The sequence below is a fragment of the Rana temporaria genome, chromosome 11 (genome assembly GCF_905171775.1).
Source record: "Rana temporaria chromosome 11, aRanTem1.1, whole genome shotgun sequence".
Taxonomy (NCBI): Eukaryota; Metazoa; Chordata; class Amphibia; order Anura; family Ranidae; genus Rana; species Rana temporaria.
The window spans coordinates 146858545-146883691 of record NC_053499.1 but is presented as its reverse complement, the minus strand read 5'-3'; the positions used below and the strand labels follow the sequence as shown (position 1 = coordinate 146883691).

At 49.9% G+C, this 25147-nt stretch overlaps 1 protein-coding gene and 1 non-coding gene across 3 annotated transcripts in view; both read right to left on the bottom strand.

Annotated features, from left to right (window-relative positions):
• Positions 1 to 21127, bottom strand: part of FBXO31 (F-box protein 31) — a 31151-nt gene extending 10024 nt beyond the window's left edge. Inside the window, exons 1-4 of one of the 2 annotated variants that reach the window (XM_040329390.1) lie at positions 20832 to 21127; positions 11724 to 11795; positions 11402 to 11488; positions 8208 to 8284 (exon numbers count right to left, since the gene is read on the bottom strand). In XM_040329390.1, the coding sequence (XP_040185324.1) occupies positions 8208 to 8284; positions 11402 to 11488; positions 11724 to 11795; positions 20832 to 21090 (495 nt within the window). In that variant the 5' untranslated portion in view covers positions 21091 to 21127. The remainder of the gene's footprint in view (positions 1 to 8207; positions 8285 to 11401; positions 11489 to 11723; positions 11796 to 20831) is intronic. The other variant, XM_040329391.1, reaches the window with a different exon arrangement.
• A 456-nt stretch (positions 21128 to 21583) lies between these two features.
• On the bottom strand, positions 21584 to 21656 carry TRNAM-CAU. Its single transcript has one exon. It is a non-coding gene; the product is annotated as a tRNA-Met (tRNA).
• Between the last annotated feature and the right edge of the window lie 3491 nt (positions 21657 to 25147).

The window sequence follows — 25147 nt, the reverse complement described above, 5'->3', positions numbered from 1 at the left end:
TCCCCATCCTCAGAGCCAATCGGTGAGTGGGGGGGGGGGGGGGGGGCACAGGGACAATGACCTGCCCCAATATTGGGTCACTATATAAAAAACAGACACATTTCTCAACTTAAAACTGAGATTTCCATTTTGGGGGAGCTTGCCTATAGAAGAGGACTTTGCCTTTGGGAAACTTTGTCTCAGTCTGCTGAACTCACCTTTAGATTAACACTGCATGCTTGTGGGTGAGGTTTAGGCACCCTAGTGGAGGACACTAAGAACTACACTGGCCTGTAATCTATGCATTATTATATATGTGCTCCAACTTTGGAGACTCTCAAAATGTAGAGTTAGGACTGCAGTACTCGGGGGTGCCGTGTCACGGCCTCTGCAGCTTACGCATATATTTGCAAATGTGTGCAAACTAAATCCCTGGTTTTAATGTGCCCTATTAGACAGGACAATTCAGGTTTGTTGCAGGCTGGTTGGTAGATTGAGCTGGGAATTTTTCTTTGTTGTTTTTTGAAATGCGTCGCCCTTACGTGTGTGTGCTCCTTTGCTGCAAAAGCCAGTTAGGGTCAATTCACCCCTCGAAGCTCCAAAACACTGGAGGAGAAAAAAAAAAATATATTCTCTATGGAGCTGGTTCACATCTCCACGCCACATCGCCTGAAGCACAAGAAAGTTCTGGAGCTTTTTTGTAGCTTGAATCGGGCAGATTTGAGCATTTTTGGTGCATTTTTATTCCCACAGAAACAAATGGAAATGCACCATTCGTGCGTTTTGTTGTGTGACTTTATTGCGATTTTCTGCTCAAATAAACTGGAATGCACTGGTGTGAACAATGCCATTGAAAACCATATAACCTACTTTCCATGCCTTTTTGATGCAGAAAAAAAAACGCACTGGACTGCATGTGGACCTCAAGCAGAGTCTGATGGGGACTTTATTGTAAGAGGGGCTCTGATGGGGATCCCGATGTAGGCAGGGTGTCTGGTGGGTGCCCCGATGTAGGCAGGGTGTCTGATGGGGGCCCCGATGTAGGCAGGGTGTCTGATGGGGGCCCCGATGTAGGCAGGGTGTCTGATGGGGACCCTGATGTAGGCAGAGTGTCGGATGGGGACCCCGATGTAGGCAGAGTGTCTGCGGGGGACCCCGATGTAGGCAGAGTGTCTGCGGGGGACCCCGATGTAGGCAGAGTGTCTGCGGGGGACCCTGATGTAGGCAGAGTGTCTGCGGGGGACCCTGATGTAGACAGAGTGTCCGCGGGGGACCCTGATGTAGACAGAGTGTCTGCGGGGGACCCTGATGTAGGCAGAGTGTCTGCGGGGGACCCTGATGTAGGCAGAGTGTCTGCGGGGGACCCTGATGTAGGCAGAGTGTCTGCGGGGGACCTCGATGTAGGCAGAGTGCCAAATGGGGACCCCGATGTAGGCAGAGTGTGTGTCTGATGGGGACCCTGATGTAGGCAGAGTGTTTGAGGGGGACCCTGATGTAGGCAGAGTGTTTGAGGGGGACCCTGATGTAGGCAGAGAGTCTGAGGGGGACCCTGATGTAGGCAGAGAGTCTGAGGGGGACCCTGATGTAGGCAGAGTGTCGGATGGGGACCCTGATGTAGGCAGAGCGTCTGCGGGGGACCCTGATGTAGGCAGAGTGTCTGCGGGGGACCCTGATCTAGGCAGAGTGTTTGAGGGGGACCCTGATGTAGGCAGAGTGTTTGAGGGGGACCCTGATGTAGGCAGAGAGTCTGAGGGGGACCCTGATGTAGGCAGAGAGTCTGCGGGGGACCCTGATGTAGGCAGAGCGTCTGCGGGGGACCCTGATGTAGGCAGAGTGTCTGCGGGGGACCCTGATGTAGGCAGAGTGTCTGCGGGGGACCCTGATGTAGGCAGAGTGTCTGCGGGGGACCCTGATGTAGGCAGAGTGTCTGCGGGGGACCCTGATGTAGGCAGAGTGTCTGCGGGGGACCCTGATGTAGGCAGAGTGTCTGCGGGGGACCTCGATGTAGGCAGAGTGCCAAATGGGGACCCCGATGTAGGCAGAGTGTGTGTCTGATGGGGACCTCGATGTAGGCAGAGTGCCAAATGGGGACCCCGATGTAGGCAGAGTGTGTGTCTGATGGGGACCTCGATGTAGGCAGAGTGTCTGATGGGGACCCTGATGTAGGCAGAGTGTTTGAGGGGGACCCTGATGTAGGCAGAGTGTCTGAGGGGGACCCTGATGTAGGCAGAGAGTCTGAGGGGGACCCTGATGTAGGCAGAGAGTCTGAGGGGGACCCTGATGTAGGCAGAGAGTCTGAGGGGGACCCCGATGTAGGCAGAGTGTCGGATGGGGACCCTGATGTAGGCAGAGCGTCTGCGGGGGACCCTGATGTAGGCAGAGTGTCTGCGGGGGACCCTGATGTAGGCAGAGTGTCTGCGGGGGACCCTGATGTAGGCAGAGTGTCTGCGGGGGACCCTGATGTAGGCAGAGTGTCTGCGGGGGACCCTGATGTAGGCAGAGTGTCTGCGGGGGACCCTGATGTAGGCAGAGTGTCTGCGGGGGACCCTGATGTAGGCAGAGTGTCTGCGGGGGACCTCGATGTAGGCAGAGTGCCAAATGGGGACCCCGATGTAGGCAGAGTGTGTGTCTGATGGGGACCTCGATGTAGGCAGAGTGTCGGATGGGGACCCTGATGTAGGCAGAGTGTTTGAGGGGGACCCCGATGTAGGCAGAGAGTCTGATGGGGACAAGCTGTGAGCCATTTCCTGAATGGAGAGGAGCACAGGGTGAGAATAGCCCAGGGGCCAGGTCAACTTTTGCATCGGAGCCCACAAGCTTCAAGCTACGCTGATGGGGACCCTGATGTAAGGGGGACTCTGATGAGGACTCTGATTTAAGAGAGGATAGAAGTTTAATCTGCTTATATTTTGCATTCCCTGGTTCCTCCCTCCCCCTTCATCAGCATGCTGACATTTTTAAATAAAACCTTTCCAATTTCACTATAATTAGATCTAGTGATGGCATCACTGCCTGCTTCTCTATGCAATGCAGGCTGATCATGACTGGTGGGAGGGGCCAGCAGGGGGCTTTACATAGCTTTCTGAAAACATCACAGGCCCCTCCCTCAGTACTCCTCTCAAGAGCCCTCAGTCCTGATACAAGAAGTGGGAGGGGTTATGCAAATATCAAAATGCCATGATGGATGGATGTCAGTCTGGAGGGGGGGTTCCTAGGCAGGCTGTATTTACATGCAGACTGCCCATATGTGATGCCGAGACTCCATGGTTAAAAGAACCCAAATCCTATGAATAAAAGAGATGGGCCAGGGACAGTCAGGCTGGGGAGGAAATAACTACCGTATTTTTCGGCGTATACCGCGCACTATTTTGCCCTGAAAATCAGGGCAAAATCGTGGGTGCGCGATATACGCCGATACTCGCTTTCCCGCCACGAGTTTGAACACTGCGCCGGCATATACCGAGCGCAGTACACTCGTGAATCTTCGGGCAGTCTTGGCGCCTCTCGCACTGACGTCCTGTACGTACAGGACGTCAGCGCGACAGTTGCCGAGCCTGCCCGAAGATTGGCGGGAAGGACGCGAGGACGCCGCAGAAGGACGCCGGACCCGCCCAAGAGGACACCGGACCCGCCGAAGAGGACACCGGACTCGCCGAAGAGGACACCGGACCCGCCGCAGAAGGACGCCGGACCCGCCGCAGAAGGACGCCGGACCCGCCGAAGAGGACACCCGAAGCCGCAGAAGGACGCCCGACAAGGCCGCCGATGGACGCCGCGCAAGACACCAAAACTGTAAGTACAAAAAAACAAAAAACTTTTTCTCCACAGGATTGGGGGCCACTTTAGGGGTGCGCGGTATACGCGGTAAATACGGTAGATGATGCTGGGCTTCCTCTAGCCAGTATGAGGTAGCTTAATCTGTTTCGGTTTTCAGCTTCTAATGCACATTGTGAGAAGCTCATTTCAGTCCAGGAGAGGAGCCGGTACAACTGTGCAAGACTAAAGGGAAGGCCGGAGATCCGATTTAACTCGGGGGGGGGGGGGATGTTACATGTGCCACCATAAGCTGCATAGTGAGCTGTCTTGCGGCTCTGGCTTGGCACAGCCCCTCCCCCGGTGATGGGACGGAGCGCGGTGCAGATCTCAGCCCACCAGCAATAATTTGCTGGAATTATGATCGTTGCTGGAAGTCAGCAGAAAAAGGGCTTTATGAAACGCTGAGCCTCCCTGTCCTGGCTCGGCACTTCCCCGGAGATGTATAGTTGGAGAGGGGGCTGTTATCTGCGGAGTACAGACTCGAATTAGGGACGCCTGATAATAGAAGGTGGAGCCGAGCCAGAGAACCCGATGAGGTCACATGTCTGCGAAACAAAACATGGAGTTACAATGCGACTCCACTAAGAATGAGATTAGATGGAGAGGAAAATCATTTGCAATTCACATACTTTTGGCCATATAGTAAATGTGCAGATAGATGATATTCCTCTTTTAACCTAATAGAAGAAGGGGGCGCCATTGAGCTGCCTGGGATTTGTAGGTCCCAACATGCCCTGGCCGTGTTTACCCGCATGGTGTTTTTGTTGTTGGCAGCCTCTATATAGAATATTTGGTCGGCTCCCCCCAGTCCAGGTGTTCGATGTCAGTTTCTATCTATAGACCCGATTACAGTCACCTCGGGCATAACCGTTCCGTCATTTACACCGAGGGTTCCAAGTCTAGAATGCTGAACGAATGATAGTGAGCAAGCCCAAATCAACCCATTATATTCTCAGTTTAATTTGTTAACTTACCCTGGAAATATGCATGCTGGGATCTAATTGGTTGTTATAGGGAGCAGAAAGTTCAATAGACACCTTTTTGTTACATTGTAGATCTGGTGAAGGGAGAATTGTGGCCCCTACATTGTCAAAGTCCTGTTTAGGGGGGAAGTTATGGCCCCTATATTGTCCAATTCCTGACAACGTTTTTTTTTGGCCCCTACATTGTTCATAGCCCTGGTGAGTAGGGAGTTTTGACTCCTACATTATCCAAGCTCCGATGAGGGGAAGTTTTGGCCCCTACATCGTCCAAGCCCTGATGAAGAGGGGTTTTGGCTCCTACATTGTCTAAGCTCCGATGAGGGGAAGTTTTGGCCCCTACCACGTCCAAGCCCTGATGAAGAGGGGTTTTGGCTCCTACATTGTCTAAGCTCCGATGAGGGGAAGTTTTGGCCCCTACATCGTCCAAGCCCTGATGAAGAGGGGTTTTGGCTCCTACATTGTCTAAACTCAGATGAGGGGAAGTTTTGGCCCCTACATCGTCCAAGCCCCGATGAAGAGGGGTTTTGTCTCCTACATTGTCTAAGCTCCGATGAGGGGAAGTTTTGGCCCCTACACCGTCCAAGCCCTGATGAAGAGGGGTTTTGGCTCCTACATTGTCTAAGCTCCGATGAGGGGAAGTTTTGGCCCCTACACCGTCCAAGCCCTGATGAAGAGGGGTTTTGGCTCCTACATTGTCTAAGCTCCGATGAGGGGAAGTTTTGGCCCCTACATCGTCCAAGCCCTGAGATGAAGAGGGGTTTTGGCTCCTACATTGTCTAAGCTCAGATGAGGGGAAGTTTTGGCCCCTACCACGTCCAAGCCCTGATGAAGAGGGGTTTTGGCTCCTACATTATCCAAGCTCCGATGAGGGGAAGTTTTGGCCCCTACATCGTCCAAGCCCTGATGAAGAGGGGTTTTGGCTCCTACATTGTCTAAGCTCCGATGAGGGGAAGTTTTGGCCCCTACATCGTCCAAGCCCTGATGAAGAGGGGTTTTGGCTCCTACATTGTCTAAGCTCAGATGAGGGGAAGTTTTGGCCCCTACCACGTCCAAGCCCTGATGAAGAGGGGTTTTGGCTCCTACATTGTCTAAGCTCCGATGAGGGGAAGTTTTGGCCCCTACATCGTCCAAGCCCTGATGAAGAGGGGTTTTGGCTCCTACATTGTCTAAGCTCCGATGAGGGGACGTTTTGGCCCCTACCACATCAAAGCGCTGATGAAGAGGGGTTTTAACTCGACAGTGTCCAAAGCCTGATATAGGGGGAGTTTTGGCCCCTAAATTGTCCAAGCCCCAATAAAATGGAGTTCTCAATCCTGATATTGTCCAAGTCACTGGCGAAGAGAAGTGTTTTGGTCCCTACATTGTCCAAGCCCCAAAAAAATTGAATTCTCGGTCCTGACATTGTCCAAGTCCCTGGTAAAGAAAGGTGTTTTGGCTCCTACATTGTTCAAGCTCTGATGAAGGGGGAGTTTTGGACCAGACATTGCCAAAGCCCTATTTAGGGGGGGGGGGGGGGTTATGGTCCCTATACTGTCCATGCCCTGATGAAGAGAGGTTTTGCCCCTACATTGTCCAAGACCTGATGAAGGGGGAGTTTTGGCCCCTACATTGTCCAAGCCTCGATGAAGGGAGAGCTTTGGCCCCTACAGTGTCTAAGCCCTGATTAGGGGAGGTTTTTGGATCCTACATTATCCAAACCCTTTTGGGGGTGGGGTGTCCCTTTATTGCCCAATCCCTTACGAAGCGAAAGTTTTGGCTCCTACACTGTCCAAGCCAAGATAAATGGGGGAGTCTCAGACCCCTATGTAGTCCAAGCCATGATGAATAGGGGAATTTTTGGACCCTACAATGTGAGAGCCCTGATAAAGGGGGATTTTTGCCCCTATACTGTTTAAGCCCTGGTGAAGGGGGGGGGGGTCGTCCTCTACAATGTCCAATGCCCTGACGGAGAGAGATTTTTCATCCGTACGTTGTCCAAGCCCTAATGAAGGGGGAGTTTTGACCCTTACATTGTCCAACCCCCGATAAATGGAGAGTCACGGTTCCTACATTGTTCAAGCCCCTGATGAAGATAGGTGATTTGACCCCTTCATTGTCCAAGATGTGATGAATGGGGATTTTTCCCTGCATTGTCCAATCTCTGATAAATGACGAGTCTTTGTCCCTACATCATCCAAGCCCCAATGAAGGGAAGTTTTGGCCCCTACATTCCCCAAGTCCTGATAAAGGAGGATTTTCGGCCCCTATATTGTGAAAGCCCCAATGAAGGGGGAGTTTCAGCCGCTACATTGTCAAAACCCCAATGAAGGGGACGTTTTGGTCCCTACATTGTCCAACCCCAATGAAGGGGGAGTTTTGGCCCCTACATTGCCCAAGCCCTAATGAAGGGGGATTTTTGACTCCTACATTGTCCAAGCTCTGATGACGAGTGCAGTTTTGATCCCTACATTGCCCATGGCATGATGAAGAGGGGGTTTGGCTCTACAGCGTCCAAGACCTGATGAAGGGGGAGTTTTGGTCCTACATTGTTCAAGCCGCGATAAAATGGGAGTCTCTGGCCCTACATTGTCCAAGTCTCTAATGAAGAGAGGCAATATGACCCCTATATTGCCCAAGCCCTGATTTAGGGGGGCTTTGGGGCCTACATTGTCAAAGCCATCAATGAAGGGGGAGTTTTGGCCCCCACATTGTCCAAGCCTTGTTGAAGGGGAGTTTATGTCTGCCCGGCCATCTTTTGCCTTCCTATGGTCACGTGAGAAGAACAATAAAAAATCTTGGACACTGGAATCTTGACTTCTCAATTCGGATGACCCCTATCTCTTGGGGGAGCCAATTCCATTCTTTCTGGAGAGCTGCCATTAGCCATTACCAATGATTCCTCAGTAAGGGATCTGGGTCCAGCGCCTCACCCCTATCTCACCCTAGACAGAGATCTGAGGCTGGGGAGGAAGGAGCTTCTGGCGTCACATGACCAGCACACCGGGAAGTCTCCAGTAGAAGTGCGGTCCTATCGGTCTACCATAGGATCAATGCTAAATTGAATTTGGCAGCATCGTTTTTTAACAGATCTCTGCCTGTCTGAAGCCTCGCAAGACAGCGACACAAATAAGTCAAATGGGCGCTCTGGGAATAATCCAGTACAGCAATTTGAGGACATGGAGGGAATCCAAGGACGAGGAGGACCAGACAAGGACATGAACAGCTCCGGTATGTAATGATATTAAGTTGGAAATTATGTACAGATGACGGCTCTCGTTTACCAGATGTGTAATTAGACTGATGGCACTAATGACCAGACCCTCCCATAGTTTCCTGTTACCTATTCTTAAATCCATTGTACATTGCTACAGTATATGACAGCACTATATAACATATATTAGTCACAGTAATTTTTTTTGTCCAGACCTTTGCTCCTCCCCCATTACTCACCACCACGTTGAGGAGTCCTCCATACGGGCCGAGGTCGGGCTGCCACAAGCCTAAGATGTCACGATACTGGTGGAGCACTAAATTAAAAAAAAAAAAAAAGAGCAATAGTAACATCACCGAACGTTTCCTCATCGCAACATTACAGCTGCTCTGCGCACAACACTGCACACGTCCAACTCCGCCCACTCCAAGGCCACGCGCACTGCAGGACAGGAAAGAAAAGTCCCTGGCAATAAAAGTGTATCTATACCCAAAACAATAATTGTAATATACTACAGCTTACCCAATCCTTAGATGTGGTGGCTGCATTCGTTTTCTTTTTTTCAGACTTTTCCCCTTTGATTCTCACGGGGAGATCCTGCCAGTGACACACTTCCTGTCCTAGGGTGACAACGCTCACTCCTTTTAGGGGCAGTGTTGTCACCCTTGTACAAGACTACAGAACATTCTCATCTCTTTTTGTAACATTGGGGGAGGTGCTCTATAGTACACAGAGATAGCTGGGATTGATGTACCTGAGCACAGGAAGCGATCAGCTCACAAGATTTCTGGCAGGATCAGCCCTTATCAAACAGATACAATAGTGTAGTTAACATATTAAACAAGATAAGGTCATTGTTCGGGTTTACATACACTTTAATTTGCCAGTTAACAAAAAGGGATCATATAAAAAAGATGCTAATAAAAGCAGAGGTCTCCGGTGCAGAAATATTCACATACACGTTAAAGCTGATCGCCGCTATGAAGCAGCCTGATCTATGGGCGTGGTGGCGTCACGCACAGATCATGTGACAGCGAGACTCAGGTTACCACAGCATGGAAGTCCATATTGGGTCACATGACTGAACCTGAAAAGTATCTATTTAGTGTATACACCTGAGACCTCCGCTTTTACCAAGAGACGGGCAAACCTTGATCGAGCCCCTACAAAATTGTTTCTATTTGCAGAGTTGGAAAGTACAGCCAAACTGTTATAATATTTTTCAGAAATGAGGGGAAAAAAAAAACTGTAGGAGTTAAACAGCACCAGGAAAAATGAAGCTTGTCGCATATATCAATCATTTGTGGTCAATAACATGATTGGGGGGCTCACAGGGCCAGCAAACCACCCCCCACCCCCCACCCCCACGAGTCCTGGTGTGCAAAAGATTACAGGAAGCCAATGATGGCAGATTTCTGTATAATCATATATTTTTATAATATACCGTGTATAGATAGATAGATAGATAGACAGATAGACAAAGAAAGAAAGGAAGAAAAAAAAAAGAGCAAGAGAGAGAGGGTGAGAGAGAGAGGGGGGGGGAGAGAGAGCGGGGGGAGGGGGAGAGAGAGAGAGAGCGCGCGAGAAAGAAAAAAAAAGAGGGAGGGAGAGAGAGAGAGAGAGAGAGAGAGAGAGAGAGAGAGAGAGAGAGAGAGAGAGAGAGAGAGAGAGAGAGAGAGAGAAGGGGGAGAGAGAGAAGGGGGAGAGAGAGAGAGAGAGAAGGGGGAGAGAGAGAGAGAGAGAAGGGGGAGAGAGAGAGAGAGAGAAGGGGGAGAGAGAGAGAGAAGGGGGAGAGAGAGAGAGAGAAGGGGGAGAGAGAGAGAGAGAGAAGGGGGAGAGAGAGAGAAGGGGGAGAGAGAGAGAGAGAGAGAAGGGGGAGAGAGAGAAGGGAGAGAGAGAGAGAGAGAGAGAGAGAGAGAGAGAGAGAGAGAGAGAGAGAGAGAGAGAGAGAGAGAGACTTATGTCCATTGCCCTTTATATTACACCCCTTCCCCTTTTCATTGCTTTGGCAATGCTAACATGTATTTGGTCCTGCCAATAAAGCTTAATTGAGAGAGAGAGAGAGAGAGAGAGAGAGAGAGAGAGAGAGAGAGAGAGAGAGAGAGAGAAAAAGAAAGAAAGAAAGAAAGAAAGAAAGAAAGAGAGAGAGAGACAGGGAAGAGAGAAGGGGAGAGAGAAGGGGAGAGAGAAGGGGAGAGAGAGCGCGCGTGAAAGAAAGAAAGAAAGAGGGAGGGGGAGATAGAGAGAGAGGGAGGGAGAGACAGGGGAGAGAGGGGGGGATAGAGAGGGGGGGCTAGAGGGAGGGAGAAATAGAGAGGGGAGAGAGAGATAAGGGGAGAGAGAGAGAGATAAGGGGAGAGAGAGAGAGATAAGGGGAGGGAGAGAGAGAGAGAGAGAGAGAGAGAGAGAAAGAGAGAGAGAGGGAGAGGGAGAGAGAGAGAGAGAGAGGGAGAGGAGAGAGAGAGAGAGAGGGAGAGAAGAGAGAGAGGAGGGGGAGAGAGAGAGAGAGAGAGAGAGAGAGAGGAGAGAGAGAGAGAGAGAGAGGGGAGAGAGAGAGAGAGAGAAGGGGGAGAGAGAGAGAGAAGGGGGAGAGAGAGAGAGAGAAGGGGGAGAGAGAGAGAAGGGGGAGAGAGAGAAAGAAGGGGGAGAGAGAGAGAGAGAGAGAGAGGGGGGGAGAGAGAGAGAGGGGGGGGAGAGAGAGAGAGAGAGGGGGGGGAGAGAGAGAGAGAGAGAGAGAGAGAGAGAGAGGAGAGAGAGAGAGAGAGAGAGAGAGAGAGAGAGAGAGAGAGAGAGAGAGAGAGAGAGATTTCTCATGCTCAGTAATGTGTTGTTTATGCACCACGAATTCAAATTGAAAAAAAAATAATCTAAAATTTTCGATTCAACCAGTTCGTAATATACCATTTTGAGTGTTTTGAATCGAAAAAATAAAACAGAAAAAAAAAATGAAAAAATAAAAAAAAAATCGGTAAATTCAAAGAAAATTACAAAAAGACATAAAACGAATTCCAAATACGATACCCGCCCATCAGTATCATCTCTGCCCATGCTTAGACTTACTGTTTTACAGCAGCCCTCACGTGAGATGATGCTCCAGGAACAGAGAGGTGGAGTCTAAGTGGATGTTATGCGCTGTCAATATGTTGATATGTAAAGATTTTCTAGGCAGACAGAGATGGTGGAGGGGATTTGTGATCTGTATGTATGTATGTATGTATGTATGTATGTATGTATGTATACGGACAGGTTCAATGTATTCAATTAGATATATTTTCATATCCTGAATAATATTGCAATACAATAAACTCTGCCACAGGAAACCAGAATTTTTTTTGTTAATGGGTTCACTATGCAGTCACCAGCAGGGAAAAGGTTAATAGATGCGACATCACTCCATGCAGCCATCAGCACGCCCACACACCCGGATACGTACGATGAGCGTACACATCCCTGTACTCCATGTTTTCATAGTCTGGAAGGATTTTCATAAAGCGACCCGACTTCACCCGCGGGTTTATACCTGAACAGACACAGGAGCGCGTTACTCCGCTGGGCAGCCCTCACGTGCAGAATGTATGAGCGGCGGCTATTTTGTGGGAACATATCTCACCAGTGGTGTCAAAAGACTCCCCAAAAAAAAAAATTTGGCTGTTTCGATTGGTGCTGCACCCACAAAATAGCAGCACATGACAGGTCCACTTTAGCTTCCAGATGAAGCAGTGTGACAAAATAGCGTTGCATGTATTCGCACTCACGTTTCACGTAGACTTCTCGGCAAGAGACTCCCGTCACCTCCATTTTGCGCAGGTTTTCGTGCACCCCATATTCTGAAAAAAAATAAAAATAAAGACAGTTAGGATCCATAAATCTACACTGAGTAGCGATGATTTGTAGTAATGCTCCAGTGTGAACTGTATGTAAATTCTGACTTGCCACCAAGTCGGGTCTCAGCCCCATGAAAGAAAGCCATTCATTGTGTACAACTGTCATGTGATCGGTCACAGTGATCACATTATATCAGAGCCAGCCCTGTACACCAATCGAGCCACAGCATGACTGTTAGAGCCCACAGGAGGAGTGCGACTGGGAGCATAGAATATGACATCCTCCTGGAACCAGGAAGCTCCCACTCAGCTGTCATATTACTACAAATTCTGACTCACATCCAACACGGGTCTAAGCCCCACCCCCTAGGATCACCCAACGCAGTATTGCAGTTTTTAATAGACTGCTAAGAAGCCCAGGCTATAACGTGCGGTGCTCAGACTTGGAAACTAGCCTAGAGCCACATACTGTGCTGGAACCATTCATTCATAGCAGATATGTACTATTGGGATAGCTGTGATTGGCCACAGCTAGCACATGGTACAGTGCGCTGTGATTGGCCTTGTCTGTACCATGTGATCACTGTGACAAATCACAGAGATCAACACAACAGTACACAATGAATGGCTATGAATGAAAGTCATTCATTGTGTACAACTGTCATGTGATCGCTGTGATTGGTCACATCGATCACATGATACCAGGCCAACCAGCTCAGCCCAGGCATGGACACACACCCATCTGTTGCCTCCAATTTAGGGGTTGGGGGATTGGAGGGAGGTGTTCTGCAGTCCACATCTGCTAATTCGCAAGCAAGATTTCTCGCACATCCAGTTTAGTGAAACCACTTCAAATAAGAGTGAGCGATAAAACAGGCGTTTTGGCGATTAGGCCACGTGTGTGCAGAGACAGGGTGACTTTAAACAGCAGTAGGGATTAATTGCAGTAGCGCAGTGCTGCATATTAATGAGGGATCAGAGGGGCGATCAGCGACTAAGAAAAGCGAGAGCGGGAACGCCATCATCGCCAGCTGCGCCAGGCGGTATTTTTAGCCCGGGGGCCAGAGATTTGGAGCTCTAATATCTGGCAGAGATGCAGAGAAAATTACCCCCCTATTCCCGTGCAGATGACAGCTACGGCATTGGCAGCTCTACACGCCACTTCCAGCGCAATAACTTTAATCTTCTGCAATTACGCACGCGGGTCCCCGAAGAGCGTTAAGTGGATATGAAAGTCGCTGTATTAGAAGACGCTATCTTTTCATCAGCAGCAGAAGTGCAGGAATTCCCCAATTAGCTGATCGCAATTAATGGAAGAAACAGAACAGCTTATGCCAGGGAATGACGCAGGCGTGACATCGAGCGGGTCACATGACTCTGAAACCTGCGTCATGCATTTATCTATCACATCAACCTTCTATCGCTTTGTAGCCCTGCAATAATGATCATATAATAAATTATAATGTATAGATGGGACAGTCCCGCATCTTAGACCTCTATCCCGATGATGCTGTGTCCCGGGAATCACAGGGTCACCCCTATTTGGTAACTCAAGAACGCATTCATTACAGTGTACAAGACTATGCGTGGGCAGTCCCTGCATGAGCAGGGGCAGGGTTTAGTCAGGCTACCCTTGTCAGTGGGCGGAGTCTGGACAGGACCACCTGTTTACTGGGCAGACCTGACCTGAGGTGAACTGTGGGTGGGGTTACCTGTGCGTCAGGGACAAGGATCCTAAAGTGATGCTAAACACGTAATGTTTAATGTCCCTTCTATTTCTGTGGATGATGGCACTGTAATTATTTTAACCACTTGCCTATCGGGCACTTTCACCCTCTTCCTGCCCAGACCAATTTTCAGCTATCGGCTGTAAATAGATACCAAACATGTCACGTTTTCTGATTGCATGCACTCGTGGAATGGCGACACAACACAACAGGTGTTTACACAACAGGATCAGCATGGATAGGCTCCGCCCTACATGTTTCGTCACAACGGGCGTCATCGGGGCATGTTGTGACGAAACATGTAGGGTAGAGTCTATGTACGTGCCTTTGCCATGCTGATCCTGTTGTGTACACCAACGTATTTACTTCAGTTTTCTTGGATTGATTTTTACACCTTGCTGGTTTCATCCCTTTGAGATGTATTTTTAGTCACATTTTTGCATTATTAAAAGAGTGTCTACGGTATTACCACACATGTGGATGTTTTCTTCATTTTATATCCACTGGTAAGAGTCGATCTCGCACTGGGTGGTGGATCACGTTGGCGATATTCGATCACGCACATCTTCAGATTATTTATTTCTGCGCGATTTCATGAACTTTCATTTTTGAATATTTGCTTTCTGGATTTCGTTGACGCATTTTTGGATATCATCTGCTCGCTAATTTATGGACTTATTTATCAGTAAATTAGCGCTGCATTACTTTACTTCACAGTTTATCTGACTGCTTTTTTGCCATTGTCTCTTTTCACCATTCATATATATATATTTTTGTCTTCCCCACTTGGGCAATTTTAACCAGTTCCTCGTTACATTGCGGCAGTCTCTACCAGTTTTCTTGTTACATTGCGGCAGACTCTACCAGTTTTCTTGTTACATTGCGGCAGTCTCTACCAATTTTCTTGTTACATTGCGGCAGTCTCTACCAATTTTCTTGTTACATTGCGGCAGTCTCTACCAGTTCCTTGTTACATTGCGGCAGTCTCTACCAGTTTTCTTGTTACATTGCGGCAGTCTCTACCAGTTTCTCGTTACATTGCGGTAGTCTCTACCAGTTTTCTTGTTACATTGCGGCAGTCTCTACCAGTTTCTCGTTACATTGCGGCAGTCTCTACCAGTTCCTCGTTACATTGCGGCAGTCTCTACCAGTTCCTCGTTACATTGCGGCAGTCTCTACCAGTTCCTCGTTACATTGCGGCAGTCTCTACCAGTTCCTCGTTACATTGCGGCAGTCTCTACCAGTTCCTCGTTACATTGCGGCAGTCTCTACCAGTTTTCTTGTTACATTGCGGCAGTCTCTACCAGTTCCTCGTTACATTGCGGCAGTCTCTACCAGTTCCTTGTTACATTGCGGCAGTCTCTACCAGTTCCTCGTTACATTGCGGCAGTCTCTACCAGTTTCTTGTTACATTTCGGCAGTCTCTACCAGTTTTCTTGTTACATTGCGGCAGTCTCTAATAGTTTTCTTGTTACATTGCGGCAGTCTCTAATAGTTTTCTTGTTACATTGCGGCAGTCTCTACCAGTTCCTCGTTACATTGCGGCAGTCTCTACCAGTTCCTCGTTACATTGCGGCAGTCTCTACCAGTTCCTCGTTACATTGCGGCAGTCTCTACCAGTTCCTCGTTACATTGCGGCAGTCTCTACCAGTTCCTCGTTACATTGCGGCAGTCTCTACCAGTTCCTCGTTACATTGCGGCAGTCTCTACCAGTTCCTCGTTACATTGCGGCAGTCTCTACCAGTTCCTCGTTACATTGCGGCAGTCTCTACCAGTTCCTCGTTACATTGCGGCAGTCTCTACCAGTTCCTCGTTACCAGTTCCTCGTTACATTACGGCAGTCTCAATCAGTTTCTAGTTACATTGCGGCAGTCTCTACCAGTTCCTCGTTACATTGCGGCAGTCTCTACCAGTTCCTCGTTACATTGCTGCAGTCTCTAACAGTTTTCTTGTTACATTGCGGCAGTCTCTACCAGTTTTCTTGTTACATTGCGGCAGTCTCTACCAGTTTCTCGTTACATTGCGGCAGTCTCTACCAGTTCCTCGTTACATTGCGGCAGTCTCTACCAGTTTCTCGTTACATTGCGGCAGTCTGTACTAGTTTTCTTGTTACATTGTGGCAGTTTTTACCAGTTTCTTGTTTGATTGCTGCAGTTTTTACCAGTTTCTTGTTACATTGCAGCAGTTTTTACCAGTTTCTTGTTACATTGCAGCAGTTTTTACCAAGTTTCTTGTTACACTGGGGTGGATTTACCAAAACTGTCGCACTCAGAATCTGGTAGAGCTGTAAAAAAAAAGGGCCAGGGACGTCTTTTGCACAATTCTCGCAGGTAGGGCAGCCCATTGAAATGGTTGGGCTGCCCCTACACACAACGCACAGAAAGCGCACGCACGCCATCGCACCTGCATGGGCCTAGCAGACCAACCAGGAGTTTGCAGCTTACAGCCGAGACTTCGCACGCAGGCCTTCACTTTGCGATACAGAAAAGGGGCATCTACAGAACTCTTGCGGGTTTTTGGGCAGAAATTCGCTCTCACGTTATAAATTGCACTGGCAATACGTGTCGGGTGATGAGCGATGTCACGTAAACTCCGCTGACCGTGTGCCCCCCCCCCCCGCTTTTCAACCTGCAATCTGACAAGAGAGGTTAGTGACTATCGAGACTGTTTGAGTTACACAACGTGTGTCACATCGCAGCGCATGCAGAGGTCACCCTGTTAACAGGAACCTAACTTAACCCCTTTTAGACCAGAAAAGGGGTTATATCTCCAGACACCCTTTTGGACTAAAGAAGGTTTTTTTCCTTCCTTTTTATTTTTTTCTGCGCCATCACATTGCTGGAAACGAAGGGACGTGAAGAATTCATTTTCTGCCAAATTATCGTTTAGACAGCACAACCGTGTCATGTGATCAGCGGCTGACAGATGACGTCTTCGGACCCCTCGTCGCCCCCACCACCACCACCATCACCATCACCACCACCACAACGTGATTTTACCTCAACTAGTAGCATCTAGGGATGAGCTACACTGAGAATTTTAATTTTCAAAAAAAATTCCCAGAAATTGGGAGACTTGGGCGAACTGCGTTAGTCAATAGAGAAGGAGAGGCGAAGGTGGTTTTTGGTGTAATGGGATTTAAATTACTTCTTTCAACGATCCTAAACTGTTTTTGTTCACCATTGGTCTCATTATGGTTTTTGTTTTTTTTGTTTACAGAAAGAAAATGAACAACAAAAACAGTATAAAGTGACAGAACATAAATATACACAAAAAAAGGAAAGAACACAATAAATGAAATAAACTAACAAACAAACTAAACGTCCTCTAAATAAAATATGTGGTGTTTAACGCAGATTTTGTTAATGCCCTTTAATGGCATGTTACCCCACAATCCTATACTGTATGCATACCCCAGAGGATACCCTCCATTAGAATATACACACCCTAGAGGATATCTTCCATACCACCATACATACCCCAAAGGATACCCCCCATCCCAACATACAAACTCCAGAGGTTACCCTCCATCCCAACATACATACCCCAGAGGATAGCCCCCATCCCAACATACATACCCCAGAGGATAGCCCCCATTCCAACATACATACCCCAGAGGATAGCCCCCATCCCAACATACAAACTCTGGAGGTTACCCTCCATCCCAACATACATACCCCAGAGGATACCCTCTATTCCATAATACATACCCTAAAGGATACCCACCATCCCATAATACATACCCAGAGGATACCCTCTATCCCATAATACATACCCTAAAGGATACCCACCATCCCATAATACATACCCAGAGGATACCCTCTATCCCATAATACATACCCTAAAGGATACCCACCATCCCATAATACATACCCCAAAGGATACCTGGTAGCCTTAATAGACAAACGCCAGAGGATACCCTCCATATCAATACATATAGACCAGAGGATACCCAATAACCTAATACATATACCCCAAAGGATACTCTCTATCCCAAAATACGTACCCTATAGTATATCCCACCTACCCCAAGGGCTGCTGATAGGCCAGTACAACTGGCCCTGTTGTACCGGGCCCAGCCAGCATGGAGGCCCGGGCAACCTGAACAGATAGCTTATTACTATAATGTAACAAAAAAATGGGTCTGCAGCACAATATGGTATTGGCGGCATGGCATGGGTGGCACTGTCTGCAGCACAATATGGCATTGGCGGCATGTGTGGCACTGTCTGCAGGTAGCACATGCGTTACTGTCCATAACGCATGTGCTGCCTGCAGAGACAGTGCCACCCATGCCGCCAATGCCGTAATGTGCTGCAAAGACAGGGCCACCTATGCCGTAATGTGCTGCAGACAGTGCCACCCGTGCCGCCAATGCCGTAATGTGCTGCAGACAGTGCCACCCATGCCGCCAATGCCGTAATGTGCTGCAAAGACAGGGCCACCTATGCCGTAATGTGCTGCAGACAGTGCCACCCGTCCCGCCAATGCCATATTGTGCTGCAGACAGTGCCACCCGTGCCGCCAATGCTGTAATGTGCTGCAGACAGTTCCACCCAATTGACGGCATTGGGTGGAACTGTCTGCAGCACATTACGGCATTGGCGGCATAGGTGAGAAAAATAAATATCACTTGTAGACAAACCTGCACTTTGTTTCAAGGTGGGGTCTGGGGAGGGGCCAAGGGCAGGGCTGAAGGGGGCCCCATAAGGTATGCTGTACGGGGCCTCATGATTTCTATCAGCGGCCCTGCCTACCCCAGAAACATACCCCCAGTCTGACCCCCCCTCCATACCCCGATCACACCTCCTATATACCCCCAGTCTGACCCCCCCTCCATACCCCGATCACACCTCCTATATAGCCCCAGTCTGACCCCCCCCTCCATGCCCCGATCACACCTCCTATATACCCCCAGTCTGACCCCCCTCCATACCCCGATCACACCTCCTATATACCCCCAGTCTGACCCCCCCTCCATACCCCGATCACACCTCCTATATACCCCCAGTCTGACCCCCCTCCATACCCCGATCACACCTCCTATATACCCCCAGTCTGACCCCCCCTCCATACCCCGATCACATCTCCTATATAGCCCCAGTCTGACCCCCCCCCCTCCATACCCCGATCACACCTCCTATATACCCCCAGTCTGACCCCCCCTCCATACCCCGATCACACCTCCTATACCCCCCAGTCTGACCCCCCTCCATACCCCGATCACACCTCCTATATACCCCCAGTCTGACCCCTCCTCCATACCCCGATCACACCTCCTATATAGCCCCAGTCTGACCCCCCCTCCATACCCCGATCACACCTCCTATATACCCCCAGTCTGACCCCCCCCCCTCCATACCCCGATCACACCTCCTATATACCCCCAGTCTGACCCCCCTCCATACCCCGATCACATCTCCTATATAGCCCCAGTCTGACCCCCCCCCCTCCATACCCCGATCACACCTCCTATATACCCCCAGTCTGACCCCCCCTCCATACCCCGATCACACCTCCTATATACCCCCAGTCTGACCCCCCTCCATACCCCGATCACACCTCCTATATACCCCCAGTCTGACCCCTCCTCCATACCCCGATCACACCTCCTATATGGCCCCAGTCTGACCCCCCCTCCATACCCCGATCACATCTCCTATATAGCCCCAGTCTGACCCCCCCCCCCTCCATACCCCGATCACACCTCCTATATACCCCCAGTCTGACCCCCCCCTCCATACCCCGATCACACCTCCTATATACCCCCAGTCTGACCCCCCTCCATACCCCGATCACACCTCCTATATACCCCCAGTCTGACCCCCCCCCTCCATACCCCGATCACACCTCCTATATACCCCCAGTCTGACCCCCCTCCATACCCCGATCACACCTCCTATATACCCCCAGTCTGACCCCCCCCTCCATACCCCGATCACACCTCCTATATACCCCCAGTCTGACCCCCCCCCCCCTCCATACCCCGATCACACCTCCTATATACCCCCAGTCTGACCCCTCCTCCATACCCCGATCACACCTCCTATATGGCCCCAGTCTGACCCCCCCTCCATACCCCGATCACACCTCCTATATACCCCCAGTCTGACCCCCCTCCATACCCCGATCACACCTCCTATATACCCCCAGTCTGACCCCCCTCCATACCCCGATCACACCTCCTATATACCCCCAGTCTGACCCCCCTCCATACCCCGATCACACCTCCTATATACCCCCAGTCTGACCCCCCTCCATACCCCGATCACACCTCCTACATACCCCCAGTCTGACCCCCCCTCCATACCCCGATCACACCTCCTATATACCCCCAGTCTGACCCCCCCTCCATACCCCGATCACACCTCCTACATACCCCCAGTCTGACCCCCCCTCCATACCCCGATCACACCTCCTATATACCCCCAGTCTGACCCCCCTCCATACCCCGATCACACCTCCTACATACCCCCAGTCTGACCCCCCCTCCATACCCCGATCACACCTCCTATATACCCCCAGTCTGACGCCCCCCCCCCCCATACCCCGATCACACCTCCTATATACCCCCAGTCTGACCCCCCCTCCATACCCCGATCACACCTCCTACATACCCCCAGTCTGACCCCCCCTCCATACCCCGATCACACCTCCTATATACCCCCAGTCTGACCCCCCCTCCATACCCCGATCACACCTCCTATATACCCCCAGTCTGACCCCCCCTCCATACCCCGATCACACCTCCTATATACCCCCAGTCTGACGCCCCCCCCCCATACCCCGATCACACCTCCTATATACCCCCAGTCTGACCCCCCCTCCATACCCCGATCACACCTCCTACATACCCCCAGTCTGACCCCCCCTCCATACCCCGATCACACCTCCTATATACCCCCAGTCTGACCCCCCCTCCATACCCCGATCACACCTCCTACATACCCCCAGTCTGACCCCCCCCCCCTCCATACCCCGATCACACCTCCTATATACCTCCAGTCTGACACCCCCCTCCATACCCCGATCACACCTCCTACATACCCCCAGTCTGACCCCCCCTCCATACCCCGATCACACCTCCTATATACCCCCAGTCTGACCCCCCCTCCATACCCCGATCACACCTCCTATCCTATATACCCCCCTATATACCCCCAGTCTGACCCCCCCTCCATACCCCGATCACACCTCCTATATACCCCCAGTCTGACCCCCCCTCCATACCCCGATCACACCTCCTATATAGCCCCCTGCCCTCCCCCATCACACACACACCTTGGTACCGATCCATCCCCCCAGATCTCACCGGTCCTGCAGCGCCTCCTCCAGATGGTGTCGGTGGAGAGGATCTGGCGGAATTTGCGGCACACCAGGGCCAGGAGGGGGAGCTGTGTCCCGGGGAGGCAGGAGAAGATCTCCACCAGGATCTCCGGCGGCAGCTGCAGCAGAGATCGGGGGGCCTCCTGCGCCGCCCTGACCTCCTCTTCTTCCTCCTCCTCCACCGGGGCCCTCCGCCGGCACCCCCCGGCCTGACCCACCCCGCACAGCCGGGCGCACACCGCCATCCCTGACCGGAGCCTGCCTGACAGCGGGGCCCCGCCCCCTCCGTGCACACACCCGGGATCCGCCCCCCGCTCCGCCTTCCTCTGCATCCTTGCGGCTCCGCTCTGACAGCGGGACACGCCCACCGCCGCACTCTGCGCGCCGGCGGGACACACCCACCTTTCCTTCCACCATCCACGCCGGAGTATGCTCGGGATTCCCCGCCCTCTGGCTACACTGGAGGTTTCATGGACACGCCCACCGCCTGTCACTGCCCTTTACTACAAACACTGACAGCTTCCAGGTCAGCCTTTTACCCCGCCCAACAACAGTACCGCCCCCTCAAGTCTAGTAGCTGCGGCCACGCCCACCGACTAAGTGTAGCTTCATCTCTAGATGATACTTGCAGGCCCCGCCCCTAGTAAAGATACAAAATAACATAAAAAAGATACAATGTAACTGGAGAGACATATATAGAGAGAGGAAGCGGCGCTTCCAGGAGAGGAAATAAAACACTGCCCCGTGTGAGGATCGAACTCACGACCTTCAGATTATGAGACTGACGCGCTACCTACTGCGCTAACGAGGCGCTGAAAAAATACCTGCCTGCATTTACTTATCACTATGAGGTCATCAACCACTTAAGCCCTGAGCCTGTTTTTCAGATTTGGCATTTACAAAACTAAAACAGTTTTTTTTTGCTAGAAAATTGCTTAAAACCCCCAAACATTATATATATTTTTTTCTAACACCCTAGAGAATAAAATGGCGGTCATTGCAATACTTCTTGTCACACCGTATTTGCGCAGCGGTCTTTCAAGCGCACTTTTTTTTAGAAAAAAATCAAATTTTTAATTAAAAAAATAAGACAACAATAAATTTGGCCCAATTTTTTTTCTATTTTGTGAAAGATAATGTTACACCGAGTAAAATGATACCCAACATGTCACGCTTTAAAAATTGCGCCCGCTCGTGGCATGGCGTCATACTTTTACCCTTAAAAATCTCGATAGGCGACGTTTAAAAAATTCTATAGGTTGCATTTTTTGAGCTACAGAGGAGGTCTAGGGCTAGAATTATTGCTGTCGCTCTAACGATCGCGGCGATACCTCACTTGTGTGGTTTGAACACCGTTCGCTTCTGCGCGTGAGCTCGTCGGGATGGGGCGCTTTAAAAAAAATTTTTTTTTATTTTCTCATTTATTTTTATTGATTTTATAATTTTTTACACTGAAATAAAAAAAAAAAATTATCACTTTTATGCCTATTACAAGGAATGTAAACATCCCTTGTAATAGAAAAAAGCATGACAGGTCCTCTTAAATATGAGATCTGGGGTCAAAAAGACCTCAGATCTCATATTAAGACTTAAATGCAAAAAAAAAATGGAAATTTTGTCATTTAAAAAAATGACAACAAAAAAATGTGCCTTTAAGACGCTGGGCGGGACTGACGTTTTGACGTCACTTCCGCCCAGCAAAGCTACGGGGACGGGTGGGGGCCATCTTGCCCTCAGTCGAGTCCTCACTGATCAGGCAGCAGCACCCGATCTCCTCCGCCGCTACCGACGGCTCCGGTAAGCGGTGGAGGGCGCGGGAAAGCGGCGGGAGGGGGGCCCTCTCCCACCACCGATAACGGCGATCTCGCGGAGAATCCGCTGCAGACACCGCCGTTATCGTTTACACGAACGCCCACTGAAGAGATGGATACCTCGGTTGTGGCAGCTGCTGCTGCCGTTACCGAGATATCCATCTTTAAAAACAGGACGTATATATACAGTGGGCGGTCGGTAACCGGTTAAAAAAAAAAAAATGTAAGGTGTTAATTTAACCACTTCGGCTCCAGAAGAATTGGCTGCCCAATGACCGGGCCATTTTCAGCGATTCGGCACTGCATCGCTTTAACTGACAATTGCGCGGTTGTGCGACGTTGGACCCAAACAAAATTGACGTCCTTTTTCCCCCCCAAAAATAGAGCTTTCTTTTGGTGGTATTTGATCACCTCTGCGGTTTTTATTTTTTTGCGCTATAAACAAAAAAAAAGTGACGATTTCGAAAAAAAGCTATTTTTTTTTACTTTTGCTATAATAAATAATAAATATCCCCCCAAAAATAGGCAAAAAAATAATGTTTTTATCAGTTTAGACCGATACGTATTATTCTACACATTTTTGGTAAAAAAAAAACGCAATAAGCGTATATTGATTGGTTTGCGCAAAGGTTATAGTGTCTACAAAATAGGTAATAGCTTTATGGAATTTTTATTATTATTTTTTTTACTAGCAATGGCGGTGATCTGCAATTTTTATCGGGACTGCGATATTGCGGTGGACACATCGGACACTTTTGACACTATTTTGGGACCATTGTCATTTGTACAGCGAACAGTGCTATAAAAATGCACTGATTACTGTGTAAATTATTATTATTATTATTATTATACAGGATTTATATAGCGCCAACAGTTTGTGCAGCGCTTTACATCAGTAAATGACACTGGCAGGGAAGGGGTTAAACACTAGGGGGCGATGAAGGGGTGAAGTGTGTCCTAGGGAGTGATTCTAACTGTGTGGGGGCTGGGCTACAAGTGACACGACAGTGATCACTGCTCCCTATGACAGGGAGCAGTAGATCCCTGCCCTGTCACTAGGCAGAACAGGGAAATGCCTTGTTTACATCTCCCCGTTCTGCTGCTCCGCGACACGATTGCGGGACACCGGCGGACATCGAGTCTGTAGGTCCCGAGGTCATGGCCCCCTGAGCTCGCGGCGGGGCTCTTTGCCTGCCCGTGCCATTCTGCATCGATCGGTAGCGCTGGGATTGCAAGGTGGACAGAGATGCGTTACAATTGTAAGTAAAGCTAGATACACACAACACAATTTTTCATAGACTTATTTTGTTAAAGCGGTTCTCCACCCTAAAGTGGAACTCCCGCTGATCAAAACCCTCCCCCCCTCTGGTGTCGCATTTGACACCTTTCAGGGGGTAGGGGGGTGCAGATACCTGTCTAAAGACAGGTATTTGCACCCACTTCCCGCCAACACAGTCTCGGGCAGACTGCGGGCATGACGTCACCTCCCCCCCCCCCCCGTTGTGTTCTGGGAACACCCGGCTCCCAGCACACAGCGGGAGCCAATCGGCAGGCGTTGCGCAACTCGCGCATGCGCCGTAGGGAACCGGGCAGTGAAGCCGGAGCGCTTCACTTCCTGGTTCCCTCACCGAGGATGGCGGGGGGGGGGGGGCAGCAGAGTGACGAGCGATCGATCGTGCTCTGCTGCGGACGGCGCTGGACTCCAGGACAGGTAAGTGTCCTAATATTAAAAGTCAGCAGCTGCAGTATTTGTAGCTGCTGGCTTTTAATATTTTTTTTTCAGCGGACATCCGCTTTAAGGATAGGTTCACACTGCTGCAAATTTTATTGCGAATTTGAGCCGTTGCGATTTCTCAAATTCGCAAGTCATTAAAAACATAACATTGTTTTCACATCAATGCGTTGCAAATATAAGCTGCGGGGAAAAAAGGGTCCTGCCCGAGTTTGATCCTTGTGCGATGCAAATTCAGCTCTATAGACTGGCATTCCCTGAAATCGGGGCAAAATCGCGGCAAATTCACGGCTTTACTGCGATTTTGAATTTGCAGCAGTGTGAACCTAGCCTAAGGCCCCTTTCACACTGGGGTGTTTTTCTGGCATTATTCAAGCTTTTTGAAGGCGCTTTGGCGTTAAAAAAAAGCCTGTAAAGCGCCTGAAAGAAGCCTCATCTGCAATCTCAATGTGAAAGCCGAGTGCTTTCAGAGCCCTTTCACACGCTGGTAAAGCACCGCTAAGACCCTAACGTTTTAGGGCGTTTTTGCAGTGCCTCAGTGTGAAAGGGTAAGGCGTTTTTACAGCGCTTTCAATTCATTTCAATGGAGAGGGGCGTTTTTTTTTTTTTCAGCGCCCAAAAGCTGCTCCAAAGATGCTTGCAGGACTTTTCTCAACGCCCCGCCAGTGCAACGCCTCAGTGTGAAGGGGCAAGGCGTTTTTACAGCGCTTTCAATTCATTTTAATGGAGCGGTTTTTTTCAGTGCCCAAAAGCTGCTCC